At 44.2% G+C, this 13,565-nt stretch overlaps 1 protein-coding gene across 1 annotated transcript in view; it reads right to left on the reverse strand.

Moving 5' to 3' along the window:
• Nucleotides 1-13,565, reverse strand: part of LOC119463250 (vesicle-fusing ATPase 1-like) — a 64,339-nt gene that overhangs the window by 14,105 nt on the left and 36,669 nt on the right. The window contains exon 16 of the mRNA XM_037724122.2: nucleotides 3,216-3,349. Within this exon, the coding sequence (XP_037580050.1) occupies nucleotides 3,216-3,349 (134 nt within the window). The remainder of the gene's footprint in view (nucleotides 1-3,215; nucleotides 3,350-13,565) is intronic.

The following is a 13,565-nucleotide window of genomic DNA, read 5'->3' on the forward strand; positions in this document are numbered from 1 at the left end:
ACTTTGAAGACCAAACGAATCAAATTTTATGGTTTGAAGACCTTACAGGATGTAAAAATTTAGTTATAATGGTGCTTTTTAGGTTGCACTAGCATCAGCAAGAGCCACTATACGTGACTAACATGCATGCAGCTATCCTGGAAAATGCTGAGCACAGACCAGGGGCGACTTGCATGAATGTTTTTAGACAAAAATAATCACAATTTTAATATCCTATTAGGTGCTTCCCAGATCACTTCTGCTTTGCACTAAGCTGACAGTTTATTAAATATACTGGTTGGAAAATTTATCTTTACAGGCCACCTTTGATTCAGAATATTGCTAAACTCACGCGACAAACTTCTTGGAATTTTACCGTCTGAAAATTAAGGGAAAACATTATGCAGTAAAGAAACATTTTCGCTAAATTTCAATTTCCTTTTTTTAGCAACAGGTGTCAGACACATAGCGCTTAACAATGTCATGCGTCACTGCAACCTTTTTCGACTAGGGAAACAGCAGGGCTCTTACCAAGGCTAGGGATGCTGGGTAAAAGCTGGCCCAGTTAATACAGCCGTAAATCGCCGCAAACTGTTTATTTATTTATCGTCAATACTGCAGAGATTCCCCAGTGTGGGGCTTTAATGAGGGGTGGGTGACATCAGGTCAGTATAATAATCATTCAATGGCAGCCTTGAAGAGTACGGGATTGTTGTGCATGATGATATTCGCAGGCAGACCTTAAGTTAAGTCCTTGTTTGTGTGAAAAAGAAAGCAAGGCACATCGTTGTGCAAGCATGTGGTGGGTACACAGCTTTCTCATGAGAGGTGCAGTGCGACGGCCAATAAGTTCATCTCATTGCATCTCTGTGCCTCGGCATCGGTTTACCACGCTCATAACTGGAAGGCATTCTTTCGATGATCAAAGATACTGGGATGATTTTGCACAACATCTTATCCGCCACGAAAGATTATGAGGAACCAAGGAGCTTTTCCATGCAGTACAGTTGCCAGGTGGCTGAATGTAAACAGAGTGCACATGGGCAAGATGCAGCGTATCCCGTGTCCAGTTCCAGCCTCGTTATCTGATAATTATGCTGGTATGTTGTGATCTGTGAGGACAAAAAGTGCAGTGGTGTGTGCATATGTGTGTCACACTGGTGTGACGGCGACATGAAAGGTGTTCGAGTTGAAAATCTTTGACAAAACAGTGCAGTGTTTCGGTTTAGCAACAGTCCTACTAGTGCTCAGAGAAAGCAGCTGACTGCATGAAAGCATCTGCTTCAGCAGCGTAGTTAGCAGCTGACAGAGCTGTTCAATATGTTTTGGCCCGTGGCATGTTAATATAGCATCGATGTTTAACCAGCAGCCTGGTTCTACGCACTCTGCCTGTATAAGAAATAGCAGTGTGCTAATTGGTGACTACTACTTATTGTGATGTGCCGAGCGCTTGCACTCCGTCTCAAAAACTCGTCTTGCTGAAATGATCATTTGGATGTTAGCATGATGTACGTAAGTACTGGGTGTTTTTGCGAAGACTTTCAGTAATATTTAAAAATAATTTGTGGCAGATAGTGAAATTATAATCTTTGAGCTGGATTGCCCAAACAGGCAGACATTATCTGGGTGAGAAATCGAAATGCCCAATTGAATAACTTTTTTAAAAATTCACTAATTATGTTTTTAACAAATTACTTTAGAGCACATATTGCAATTTATAAATTGTAGCCTGGGAGTTCGCAAGGCAGATCCAATTGGAACAAATTCTCAGGATGGCACCAGCTTCAAAATAATTTCCGAACTTTCCGAAAGAAATAGATAGGCGGTCCAGTTCCTTCTGTGCTTCAATGCATAAAACGGCATTCTGTTAAAAAACTGGAACACAGTGCATTTTTACATTAAGTTTGATGGCGCATACCTCAAAAATGATGTCCTCCACAGAATTCTTTTTAATTGGATATACCTTGCAGTCTCACAAGCTAAAATTTGTAAATTGTAATAAGTGACATAACGTAATTCAGTGAAAACTTTATTCGTGAATTTGTTAATTAGTAGATTAGGCACTTAGATTTCTTGTGCAAGCAATTTCTGCCCTTTCGAGTAAACCAGTTCAAGGACTAGAATTGCGCTATCTGCCACAGATGATTTTTAAACATTACTGAAAGTCATTGCAGAAACACCCGGTATATATGCGTAGTTTATAAGTACTGCATGTCGGAATCTTGGAATGCTTATTCAGGACCCATATACTTTACTGTTTATGTTTGTAATGTTTTGTGTAAGAAAAGTGTCTATGCACAATTATAGCATTATATACTGCTACAAATAAAAAATATATTCACCAGATTCCCGTACGACTTTTGCTTAGAAATAAAAGTGGCATAGTTAGGATCACACACCATGTTGCTTAAATGGGAGTACATGGTATACCTCACTCTGTCTGCAAAATCACTCGCTTGTTCAGGCTCAAATTTTACACAGTGGTGCACACATTTTAATGTACCACATTTGCATGCATTATTGCTTGTCTCATTCACAATAACTCAGAAAATGTGTTGCTTACGGCGGTGAACAGCGGAAAGTGTAGAATATGCGGGTATGAAACCATGGCGCCGTCTGTCATAACAGCAAAACAGACGCATGCTGTGTTGTGCCAGCTGACAATGGTTTCACTTAAACAGTGTCGGAAAAAGCCTCGGTTCCATTCCAGCAAACTATTTCTACTAGGCTTCACTGTAAGTGACGTGTATAGGCAAGTCATACACACGAACATGATATTAAAAACACATGTGCAACTCAATTTTAGTGTGAACAAGCCAGCGGTTTAGCCAAAAGAGTCATACATACTTCATGTTTTGCTGTATTTTGATCGATATATCGCACCACTGGTCTACGAAGTGGCTGCCGAGCTAGGGACAGCTGTGTGAAGTTGGGGGCTTTCGGAGCCTGTAGTCAAGGTATGAGGTAGGAGCCTTCTTGGGAACATTTAATAACACAGCATTAAGATCATTGTAATTTTTGCTATTAAACATTTGTGCAAGATGCCCCAGATCTTGGTAGCTTGAAGTTCTACACCCTTTTTAACGTAAGCAATCAGGGAGCGCAAAGAAAATGAACTAGTGCACGAGGATGTATCTGAACGAAACAGTATTTTCTACCACAATTATGTGCTTCAATTTTCATAAACAAAAATATTGGAAACATGAAAAATTTTAATGTAGCGCAAGATAACTTACCTTCTTGATAATCTGACATTTAGCAGTCTCCGTGTAACCCACCATTCCATCAGGACCACAGAGCTTTATAAATGGAAACTCCGAACGCAGTGCAATTTTAGCCGCCAGTGCAGTTTTGCCTGAATTCGGTGCACCTGTGAAAAAAGAAATAACACATCCACCAGGCTGCCTTTTTTTTTTCTTTTTTGTAGATGTTTCTATTGCTGTTTTGTATTTATTAAATGGCTCAGTCGATCGTTTGGGGAATGCTACTGCAAGCCCTATTTGGGCTAGTGTGCATAACCCTGCAAGTGGCAGCGGCATTGTGATGTACAGCCTGCTGCTTGCACACATAGCTCACATTATGCTGCGCGTACAAACAGTGCCAAAGGAAAGAGCCTTTCATGCTCTCCCCTCAGTATCTCTTTACTGCAGTGCCCATGATTCATGTGCACACTCAGCCTGGCACATTTACCTTAAGCACATCTGGTTACCAGGGCCAAGTACCTTCGCAGCAAACCTAGTCAGCAGCTGTGTGTGGCTGAGCCGACTTTCCATGAGCCTGTCAGTCATAGACAGCGCTGGTGACATGGAGATTGTGCTATACATATACAGTTCAACCTCGATACATCACAGACATAATGAAATAGTGGCTATAATGAAGAAAACATAAAATTTGGTTGACCATGCTTTATTCAATGGAGTATTCTCCTGCAATAACACAACCAAAAATGTGGGATCCAACACAGAATAGGCTATAGCAAAGCAAGTTTTTGTTCACACATGGCTCAATATGTGCATTATGGTAGCAAAAATGACAAATACAGTCATCGACTGATTTTTCAGATGTACTGTTTTTTTCAGACCTGCGCGTTTATCAGTATTCCGGGTGGCACTGCCACATACTCCTAGAACCAGTGGTAATGACAACCAAAATTTCGGACACTGCTCTCTATGAAGCTCCTGTGATCAGGTCTAATGTTCTATAGTCCTACCAACTCCTTTTCCTGTGACGAAGATGCACCAACAGCTGCGGAGCAGCTGACAACAAGCTGTTGCAGGAAGCTCGTCGTCAATATGTTCATACCTGAAGACCTCATCGGCGATCACGCGCGAGATTATACGCAGTGGCTAAACTGACGGCCATAGCAGCGGAGCTGCGATACCTGTGTGAGATAGCTGAGACATCCCCTGTGTGAAAAATCAGACAGAGACTGTACTCAGCAGGAGAAACATTAAATGACCCAAAGAGGACAAGCGTGCACGTTTTGGCCAGCGGCTTGGCTTGGCTGGACCGCAGTCAGCAAGCTAACGTGCCAATCGTGCGTGATCGTACCGATCGCATGGTTGTGTATTAGCAATGGTGCAAAACATGTATATGTATGTAATTTATGGTTCCCATGCCATGTATCGGCATGTCAAGCCACTGACAGATCATCAAAATCTGCCGGAGCTCCTTTACTGGTCCATCGAAGGCACTTGCGTTTATTTCCATCGCTTGCGTTTATTTCACGTACACCTGATCACGATTTATTTTCACCTAATATCGGCGTATATGCTTATACTGAATATCGAATATAACAAAAATATTTTTCGCGTCGGATGCAATTTGGTTATAACGAGGTTTGATTGTATACAAATCCCTTTGTTGACCCAAGTGCTGGAAAGCGTCTACATCTTGCCAGTGAGTCAATAAATGCATGACAACAGTCCTTCCTCATGCCACAGAGTGGGGGCTCGCTATGCATCTTTTTTGTGTACATAGCCAGTTGCAAGCTGCATTAGCGTGCGACTCCACAAAGTACATTGTTGTTGCAAGCTGGAGTTTCCTATGTCGAAGCATATTACTTATTTCTATATTTACGGAATGCACCATGTGCTTGCAATTCTTAACCCTTTGCTGAGACAGGTGGCATTACAGACAAATACATACTTGCCAACCCGTGAACTATAAAATTCATAAAAATATTCGGTGAAGGAAGGGAGCAGTACATACTTTCATTTGTTTGCCTTGAGCATGCACTTATTATAGGCTAAATACACTTTATTTATGATAATATTTATGTTTAGACACAACACATAAGGAGCATCGAGCTAGGCACAGCAGATACTTGGAAGCAATACAGTGTAATTTTTAGATTACACAGACTTTTTCAGCGGCCTTGCTTTTGCAGATTTAGGCTGCGCCAGGAATACTCTGTTGTGGACTAGTTGGTTCATACTAAACAAGTAATGTACAGTTAAACCTGGATATAACGAAATTGACAAATTCCCTAAAAACTTCGTTATAAAGAGGATTTCGTTATACGCAGGTTCGGCACGAAAATTTGAAAAAGAAACGCTTACCGTATTTACTCGATTCTAACGCGCCCTCGGTTGTAACGCGCACCCGTTTTCGTGACCAAAAGAGAGGGAAAAAAAAATCCTTTACAGTACCACGCACCTCATGCTTTCATACAGAAATATAACTATCGCTCAAGATTTATTCCCAATACACTAAAGTTGCGACGAACAAAAAAGTCCCAGTTTCACCCGAAAGGCGAAGCATCAATTGCGACAGCAAATTAGCAGACAGCTATACGAAGTAAGGATAGTAGTTTTATCGGCCGTATAAACTTGTAAACATTTGCTGTTTAACTAAATTGGTAGACTAATTCCTAAGCACACGTACTACAGCACATGGTCGAAGCTACGGGAGCTAGGCTCAAAGTGCGTAGAAGGCGGCCATATTGAAATGCCGATGGTGATATGGAAGCGCAAATTTAGGGTCGTACTCGATTAAAACGCGCAGGCAATTTTTGGACCCGTTTTATCACGAGAAGGAAAGGTCACGCCCACGCAAGATCGCCGGGTCGACGGATGCCGGCCCGCCTCGCGCACGCTCGCACGCATGCACACATGCACTCGCTCTTGCCTCGCAGTCGCCGTGAATTCGAGCGCGCCAAGCGCGACACTGCCGCTTCGCATTCCGTCGTGGCAGAGAAGGTGCTTCCGGTTGCTGCTCGTGCAAAAATGATAAAATTTGGTGCGAAATCTCTAGGTTGTCGGCGGGGAAAATTCGTTATTTCGAGGGGTCTCCCGCTGCCACTTCGTTACGTAGAGGTCTCAAATACATGTGCTTCTATGGAGTAACAGCGGGGAACAGAAAAACTTCATTATATCCAGGAATTCGTTATATGGAGGTTCGTTATAAGCAGGTTTAACTGTACTACACAAAATACACAAAGGGCGGAAAGGAAGATGGACAGAATAGGCAAAGAAGTATGCCAAATGTTGCACGAAATGTGTCTCGGGGGTTGTTTACCATATTGCTTTATCTTGTGGAAGAATGTAAATAGGTCAACCAGGTTGTTGCATTAATGACCACACACGAGCGCACTGTCGGGGTCTAAGATGCAACAATAGTGGCCATTTAGCCTTCTTGATTCATGATACCAGCCCGATACAAATGGGACTCAAAGAGGACACACACACACCCCAAACAGTGGACTACAAGTGACATTTACTTAACACATGGCTACCCAAGCAAGAACTATAAAACCTACAGCATTTTTACCACATGTGCATGCCATTCATTCCTCACTGGATGCTCCATTTCTTTCTTTTTGATGCCAACAGAAAACATTATTTAGGTTTCATGGTTCGTGCTTATGTAGCCTTGTGTTAATTAAATCTTTAGATGTAGTCCAGCATTTGTGGTGTCTGTGTCTCCTCTTTGTGTCCCATTTCTATCGTGCTGGTAACATGAATCAAGAATCTCACAACCAGCCGGCTCATTTAACAGCACTGCCTTCCATTGCAGGAGATATGGCTGCTCACCGCATTTCGGTCAAATTCGGGTCATGACAAGAGCACGTGAAAAACCTGAAGGGAATATTAGTGAAGCTTTATCACACAAAATAGTGACAAGTGCTTAAGCACGCCTTCAATTCCACTTTCAGAAAGGGAAGTTGTTTTTCTCAATGTTTGAGTTTATTTTTATCTTTCCTGCTTTTTGTATCCGCATTCTGCATGTTATCACAACCACTTTTTTCGTTTTTTGTTGTTTCTCTGTTGTTGGTTGTTTTTGTTAGTTGTATCATCAGAGTGGCAGTTTGTCCGAATTGGTGTTCTATAATGTTTTCGTGAATTATCACATTTCACAAAAAGTGAAGGAAACAAGAACACGACGAAACAGGAGACAAGGGGACGCTAAGAAGGCCAGATCAGTGTCCCCTGTCTCCTGTTTCGTCGTGTTCAACAAAAACAAATACTACGCTCTTTTCCATCTTTCTTTCAGCCCTTGTATTTTGTGCAGTATGTTAGTTGCTTCAGGAGGTTGTCTGAATAAACTTGCTCGAAGCAAGTAGCCCTCTGTTTAGCATCTTGCATTGCAACTAAAGGGCGGTGCAGGAAACATAACAATTTCTTGTATGCATTTTTTTTTCTTGAATCAAGTTTGCCCCATCCTTCAACACGCTTAAAGGGACACTAAAAAGAAAAATGATTTTACATGTACTAGTAAATTACCCATCTACAATGCCAAAAACACCACTCTTATCTCGAGAAGACGCTTGGTCAGCCAGAAGAGGCACAAAAACAAAACATGGGTGGCGCCACCAGCCTTGCCGTTCCCACACCAGCTCGCTGTGATGCCAAATTTTGATGGTATCTGGCAGGGTCTAGTAAATTATATATCAAGAAAAATGGGCTATGTTTATATTCAAATAATACCAAGGACTGAACATGGCAAGTTTCGGTAGCTTTCATTGAGCCAACGCGGTCCAAATACAACAAAAACAAAAAAAGCTTTGAAATCCGTGACGGCACACTGACACACCGGCACGGGGGTTTTGGTGCGAAATTTAATAAATTGCACTTTGACTATCATGTTCTCTTTTAATAATCAACCTATTATCGCAAAATTAACGATAATGGAGTTCTCAAACAATACTTCCTAAGTTTAAACTGATTTAATGTTTTGCATTGGTGTCCCTTCAAAACATTTTCGCGAACAGAATATTTTTTGTAAAACTTGACAAAACATTCGCAAGTCGTAGAACAAGCCCAAATTCGTAAACTTAATGACAAATTAGGGAGAGTTGGTAGGTATGTAAGTAACACCTTATATATGGCTTCGTTTTTGAAGCAAGGCAGACCATTTATCCTCATAATCTTTTTTCATCAGCAGGGTTCGTACACAATATTTGGCTGAAAATTCAAGGACATTTCAAGGATTTCAAGGATGCAAAAAGGCAGAATTCAAGGAGTGTTTGCGTAATTTTATTTCCTCACATGACTTAGGAAAGGAGCCCTATTTTCGCATTAATTTCTTTTTCAAGAGCTGTTATCTCTGCTTCTTTTTCTCTGGCTGTTCGACGGAAACTGTTTGCCTTGACAAGATAAGTCACGTTTTTTGCTTCGGCGTCTTCCGAAAAGCGATCCGCTGACTCCTGCAAGCACTTCACAGTTTTCTGGAGCTTTGTCTTCTTCTCTTGCATGCTCTGTAGCTCTAGCTCGAGTGCTTCTCTCTTCAAGGTTACCTGTTGTGCTACAGCTTGCTTCTTCTGTTCGTCCATGTATAACACATACCTATGCCTGGCTTGGCGCACTGATGACTTCAGTTCTTTCGACAGTGGAACGTTAAGCAGCCCACCGTGGGTTTTCACGGCCTCGCAGATGACTCGTTGTGAGATATACGAGAGCTCTTCCATATTTTCGACCGCGATCTGCTTGTTTACACTGAAACCTCTTTCTACTGAAGCCTGCCCATGGCTAAGCAAGAGAAGGACCTTCAGTATTTCCCATAACATCGAGAACGCCGGGTCATGCTTCAAAAGGCGCACAAAGAGAACGTCAAGGCGTTCATAGTCTCTTTCATAGTTTTGCAGTTCATGCCGTTTTTCTTGGCAGAACTGAATGTACTGTGCACACACAATATCTCTCTTGTGCTCAGAAAGAAGCTTACTGTCAATTAAACAGTTAAGAACAACTTTCAGCTTCCCAAGGCACATTTCTGTCTTCGCCATCTCTCTGGGGTCGAAACATGACAACCCTCGAACCAGAGGGTACCTAAGAGGACTTCTCTCCATGATTTTCAGGATCATGTTCACAATGAACTTACGACACTCGCCCCTAAATTCAAAAACACACTTGGTACTCGCTTTTCCGCTCTTTAAGATCTTCTCAGCCACACGTCCAACGTCCGCCTTCTCAAGTGACGTGTAATTGGCAGTATCATGAACATCAATTCGCAGCAGTTTCGTGATGCTCGTGGCTTCTGTCAATAACGAGCGCTTCACGAACCTTGCAAGGAGGCTCCTCAAGACAGTTTCAAGCTCTTTTGCTAAAAAAAATGTCTTTGGAGAATCACTCTGAAAAACAGTCAAGAAAGGCTGCACAACCATTGCAACGTTTAGGGAAAAGTGCAGTTTTGCAAGTGCAAGCTGGTCCTTTAGAAAAGCACTGACATTCTCATACGCTCTACATTTCGGCAAGGGTAGCCTATGGTCACTCAATGCTTCGGTGTAGTGCCTCAAACGCTCCCACATAGCCAAGGCTCTCTCCAGTACGGGCACAATCTCGACCCAACGGTGGGGTACGAAGGAAGTGGAAACAGCTTGGTCCCTGTTTCTTCAACAAAATCTTCATGGCAGGCCAGTGCATCATGGAAGAGTGAGAATAAGCTCGACAGAAAGGTGTCAACTGGCCAGCTTGTTGCATGCATTCCTGCTTTGTAAGCATTATGCACTGTGTGCAAGCCACATCAACCAATATCCAAGCAATGAACTTGAAAGTCATTCTTCATGTGCTGCTGCAACTTGTTGAAAAGACTCCAGTTGACATTCGGGCTGTCCATCGAGAGCTGCACAATCCTGCTCAGGGGAAAGGACGCGAGTGTTTCCGTCAACTTCTGCATAAGGTCGTCCGCTGTGCTGTGACCCATGAATGACGAAGTCAGATATCTGGTTGTCACCTCACAGTTATTCATTTAAGGTTTCGTCAAAAAACACAACAAAATTGTCAGACTTCTCCATCATTTGTTGTACTTGCGAAGTGAAAAATGGGCGCAGACCGTGGCACGCGACGTACGCGCACTTTTTCTCAGAGCAAGTGAAGTTTCTCGCGACCTCGCTATCTGGAAACATCTTTTGGAATAGCTGGGAAATGGATCCACTGGAGCTGTAGGAGTAGTCTGACGACACAACTTTCAACGTCCACAATATCTCGGATTCGATCACAGAATCATGCTTTCTGCAGTCTTCGTCAAGTGTCGCTGCCCGAGAGGAAGTTGCCGTGCTTTCATGCTGACAAGCAGCCTCGGACGACAGATTTGCTGCTTGCATGAAACTTGCGACGGATGAGCAGCCCTCACCTGCTGCAGCTTTGGATAGGTGCTTCGCGCCTTTCTGGTGGCTCTTCAAGGCAGATTCCCCCTTCGTTACAATGTCAACCGTCTTCTGACATATTGCGCACATTGCTCGATAAGAATCACTTGGTTCCGGTCTCACCCAGTGACAATAGTCCGTATGTTGCAGCCACGCAGGCTGAAACTTGCACTTCCCACCTGGCATCCAAGCCCAATGTCAAAGTAAACACACAACGCAAACGCGAACTTCACTGAAATGGCGCGCACGAGGCTGACAGACGGCCCAACTATAGTACCTAAAAGACACTTACTAGTGTTATGATCAGCTTGGAACTCTGCATCTCAGTTGTGGGAAACCAAACCCGTGCACGTTCCCGTGTCGGAGCAATTATCTTCATACCCAAGAGGCGGTTATGATCTTCCTGGAAACTGTACCTCTCAAATGTGGGAAACAAGCCCGAGCGCCTTTCCCCGTGACGAGATAATCCCCTTCATCCCCGAGAAAGCGTCACACCTCTACGACTTGAGCAGACGCAAGGAGAGGACCCGAGGGGGAGGAGGTCGTCAACTTGACCACCCGACAGAGGACTGACACTTCCACAAGTTCCCCGAAGGAGACATCGGCTACCACAAGACCACGAGGGGTTATTTAAGGCCGTCCTGGCCCCCTTGTTAGGCAGAACCGCTCGAGACTCGGATAGAGTCAAAACCATGTACCAATGAAGTGAATACAATCTTTTCTAATTTTTTTCATCATCACGATGCCCGCGTTCATCGCCGTCTCCTGATTCTTGCGGTGACGACCCACCTCACCCGGTCGAGATTATATCAGCTGGTGGCAGTGGTGGGATACTCCACCCTTCGTCCTGGCTTCAGCAGAATGGTGAGCGCTTGACTTTCTTTGAGAATTTGCCAGGTTTTAGCTTGTGTGTTTTCTAAAACGGTGAATTAGTTTCTGTACATGCAGGCTCCTGTTGAAAGCTTCCTCACGTCACAGTAGAGTAAGAAAGTCCTCGTTCGGGATTGACCATGGATTTGGGCAAACGGAGAAAGCCAGAGTTATTACTTTGTGAAAAGCTGGGAATTGAGGTCGAGAAAAGTCAGAGAAAGCCGCAGCTTATTGAGGCAATTGAGAAGTGCGGGGCTCTTGAGGACGAAATTTCAGAAGCATGGGAAGAGATAGAGAAACGAGCTGAGAAAGCTGAACAAAACGCTGCAGAAAAGAAAGAAAGGCACAGAGCTGATCAAAAGGAAGCTGCAGAAAGAAAGGAATGAGAGGAACGAAGAGCTCATGAACTAAAGCTAAAAGAACTAGACGTGCAGTGGGATCTGGCCAGGCAATCGGCGAATAACCTCTTAATAGATGAAAGGCGTTCAGGTGAAGCAAGAGTGAAAATAAGGGATCTCATGCCATCGTACAAGGTGAACGATGACATGGGATTGTTTTTGAACGAACCTGCGAGAAAAACGGGTTGGCACTAGAGAGTTGGCCGCAACAGATTCTGACCATTCTTCCTGGCAAAGCAACTGAAATAATTGCAAGGCTAACGAAGGACGAGTCAGAGGACTATCAGCAAGTAAAAGCGGCGCTGCTAAGAAAATATCGGCTCTCAGCGGAGGCTTTCCGCCGCCGTTTTCGGGAGGCAGTTAGGACACTGGGGCGAGTGTTTTCAAGATTTCAGTTATACACTGAAAGTCAAGAGTGGCTAAAATGGGAAGATGCGTTCGGTTGTCACGACAAGGTTGTTGAGCTAATCTGCATGGAGCAGTTCTATGGGTCCTTGAGCGAAGTAATGTGCCTGTGGATTCAAGATAGGTCGGGCGAAAAGGACTTAGACCGTGCTGCAGTGCTAGCGGATGAATTCGCCGCAGGTCGCGAATCCAAGAAAACGCGCGTCAGGCCGTTGACTAAATTCGGCAGAGGAAAACAGGCGCCCCTTTCACAAAGAGAAAGCTGGAAGTGAGACCAAAGACGTGCCGACAGATAATTTAGGCCAGAATAACAGTGCAGCGAAAGACGAAAGAAAAACAGAAAGGGCGTTTGAGGCTAGAAAACCGGTCGTCTGTTTCCGTTGCCAGGAGCCTGGACACCTTGCGATCGGCTGTCGGAAGCCTAGGATTGTTTTTTCTTTGGTGAATGACGACGGCAACTTGTAGCTCTTAGAACCCTACATTTGCAACTTCGCAGTGAATGGAATGCCATGTAGGGTACTTAGGGACTCGGCTGCGACAATGGACATCGTCCACCCTGCGTATGTGCAACCTGAGGATTTCACCGGGGAACATGCGTGGATCCGGCAGGTAGTTGAGGAGGATAGTGTGTGTTTGCCCATAGCCAGCGTAAAGATCGAGGGGCCATTCGGAATATTTCTGACTGAAGTCGCAGTATCGCAAAATCTGTCCAAGCAATACCCCTACTTATTTTCAAATCGCTCGGAGATGCTGTTAAAGAAGAAGGGCCTGAGTTTTGGCGACCATACGGTCCAAGCTCTCCCACGTCCCCAGGCCCAGAAGATCGCGGCGGAGATAAGGCACGGCAACAAAGAAAGGGAAAGGCCTCATGACATAGGCACTCAGGAAGCACAGCACATAGCTAGTGAAAGCGGGGAAAAAGGCGCTAGCGAGAAGGCATCCAGGTCAGTGGGCATACTGCGGTGCAGCAAGGGCTAGCAGAGGAATTAGAAACTAATTTGGTGCTGCCGCATTCAAAAGGATCTTTAGACCTTCTGAAGGTTGTTAAAGAAGGAAGTGCGGCACAAGAAGAGAACGATTACGCTATGGGAGTAGAAACAGTGGCTCTTCCGGAGAACGTTCCTTACGGAGACAAGCCTTGTTTTAGCAGCCCCAAAAAGGTCAAGGAGGCGCTGAAAAACTCCCTTGTACTTCCGCATTTGAGCGACGTTCTGGAATCGTCCAAAGGAGAGGAGACTGACATGGCGGCCAAACAGGGCAGGAACTGGGCGATCGGGGATTGTAGAGGTACATTCGGTGACCGCCTGGCGAGGCAAAAATTTTTCAGACGG

Source organism: Dermacentor silvarum, chromosome 1 (genome assembly GCF_013339745.2).
Source record: "Dermacentor silvarum isolate Dsil-2018 chromosome 1, BIME_Dsil_1.4, whole genome shotgun sequence".
NCBI classification, from domain to species: Eukaryota; Metazoa; Arthropoda; class Arachnida; order Ixodida; family Ixodidae; genus Dermacentor; species Dermacentor silvarum.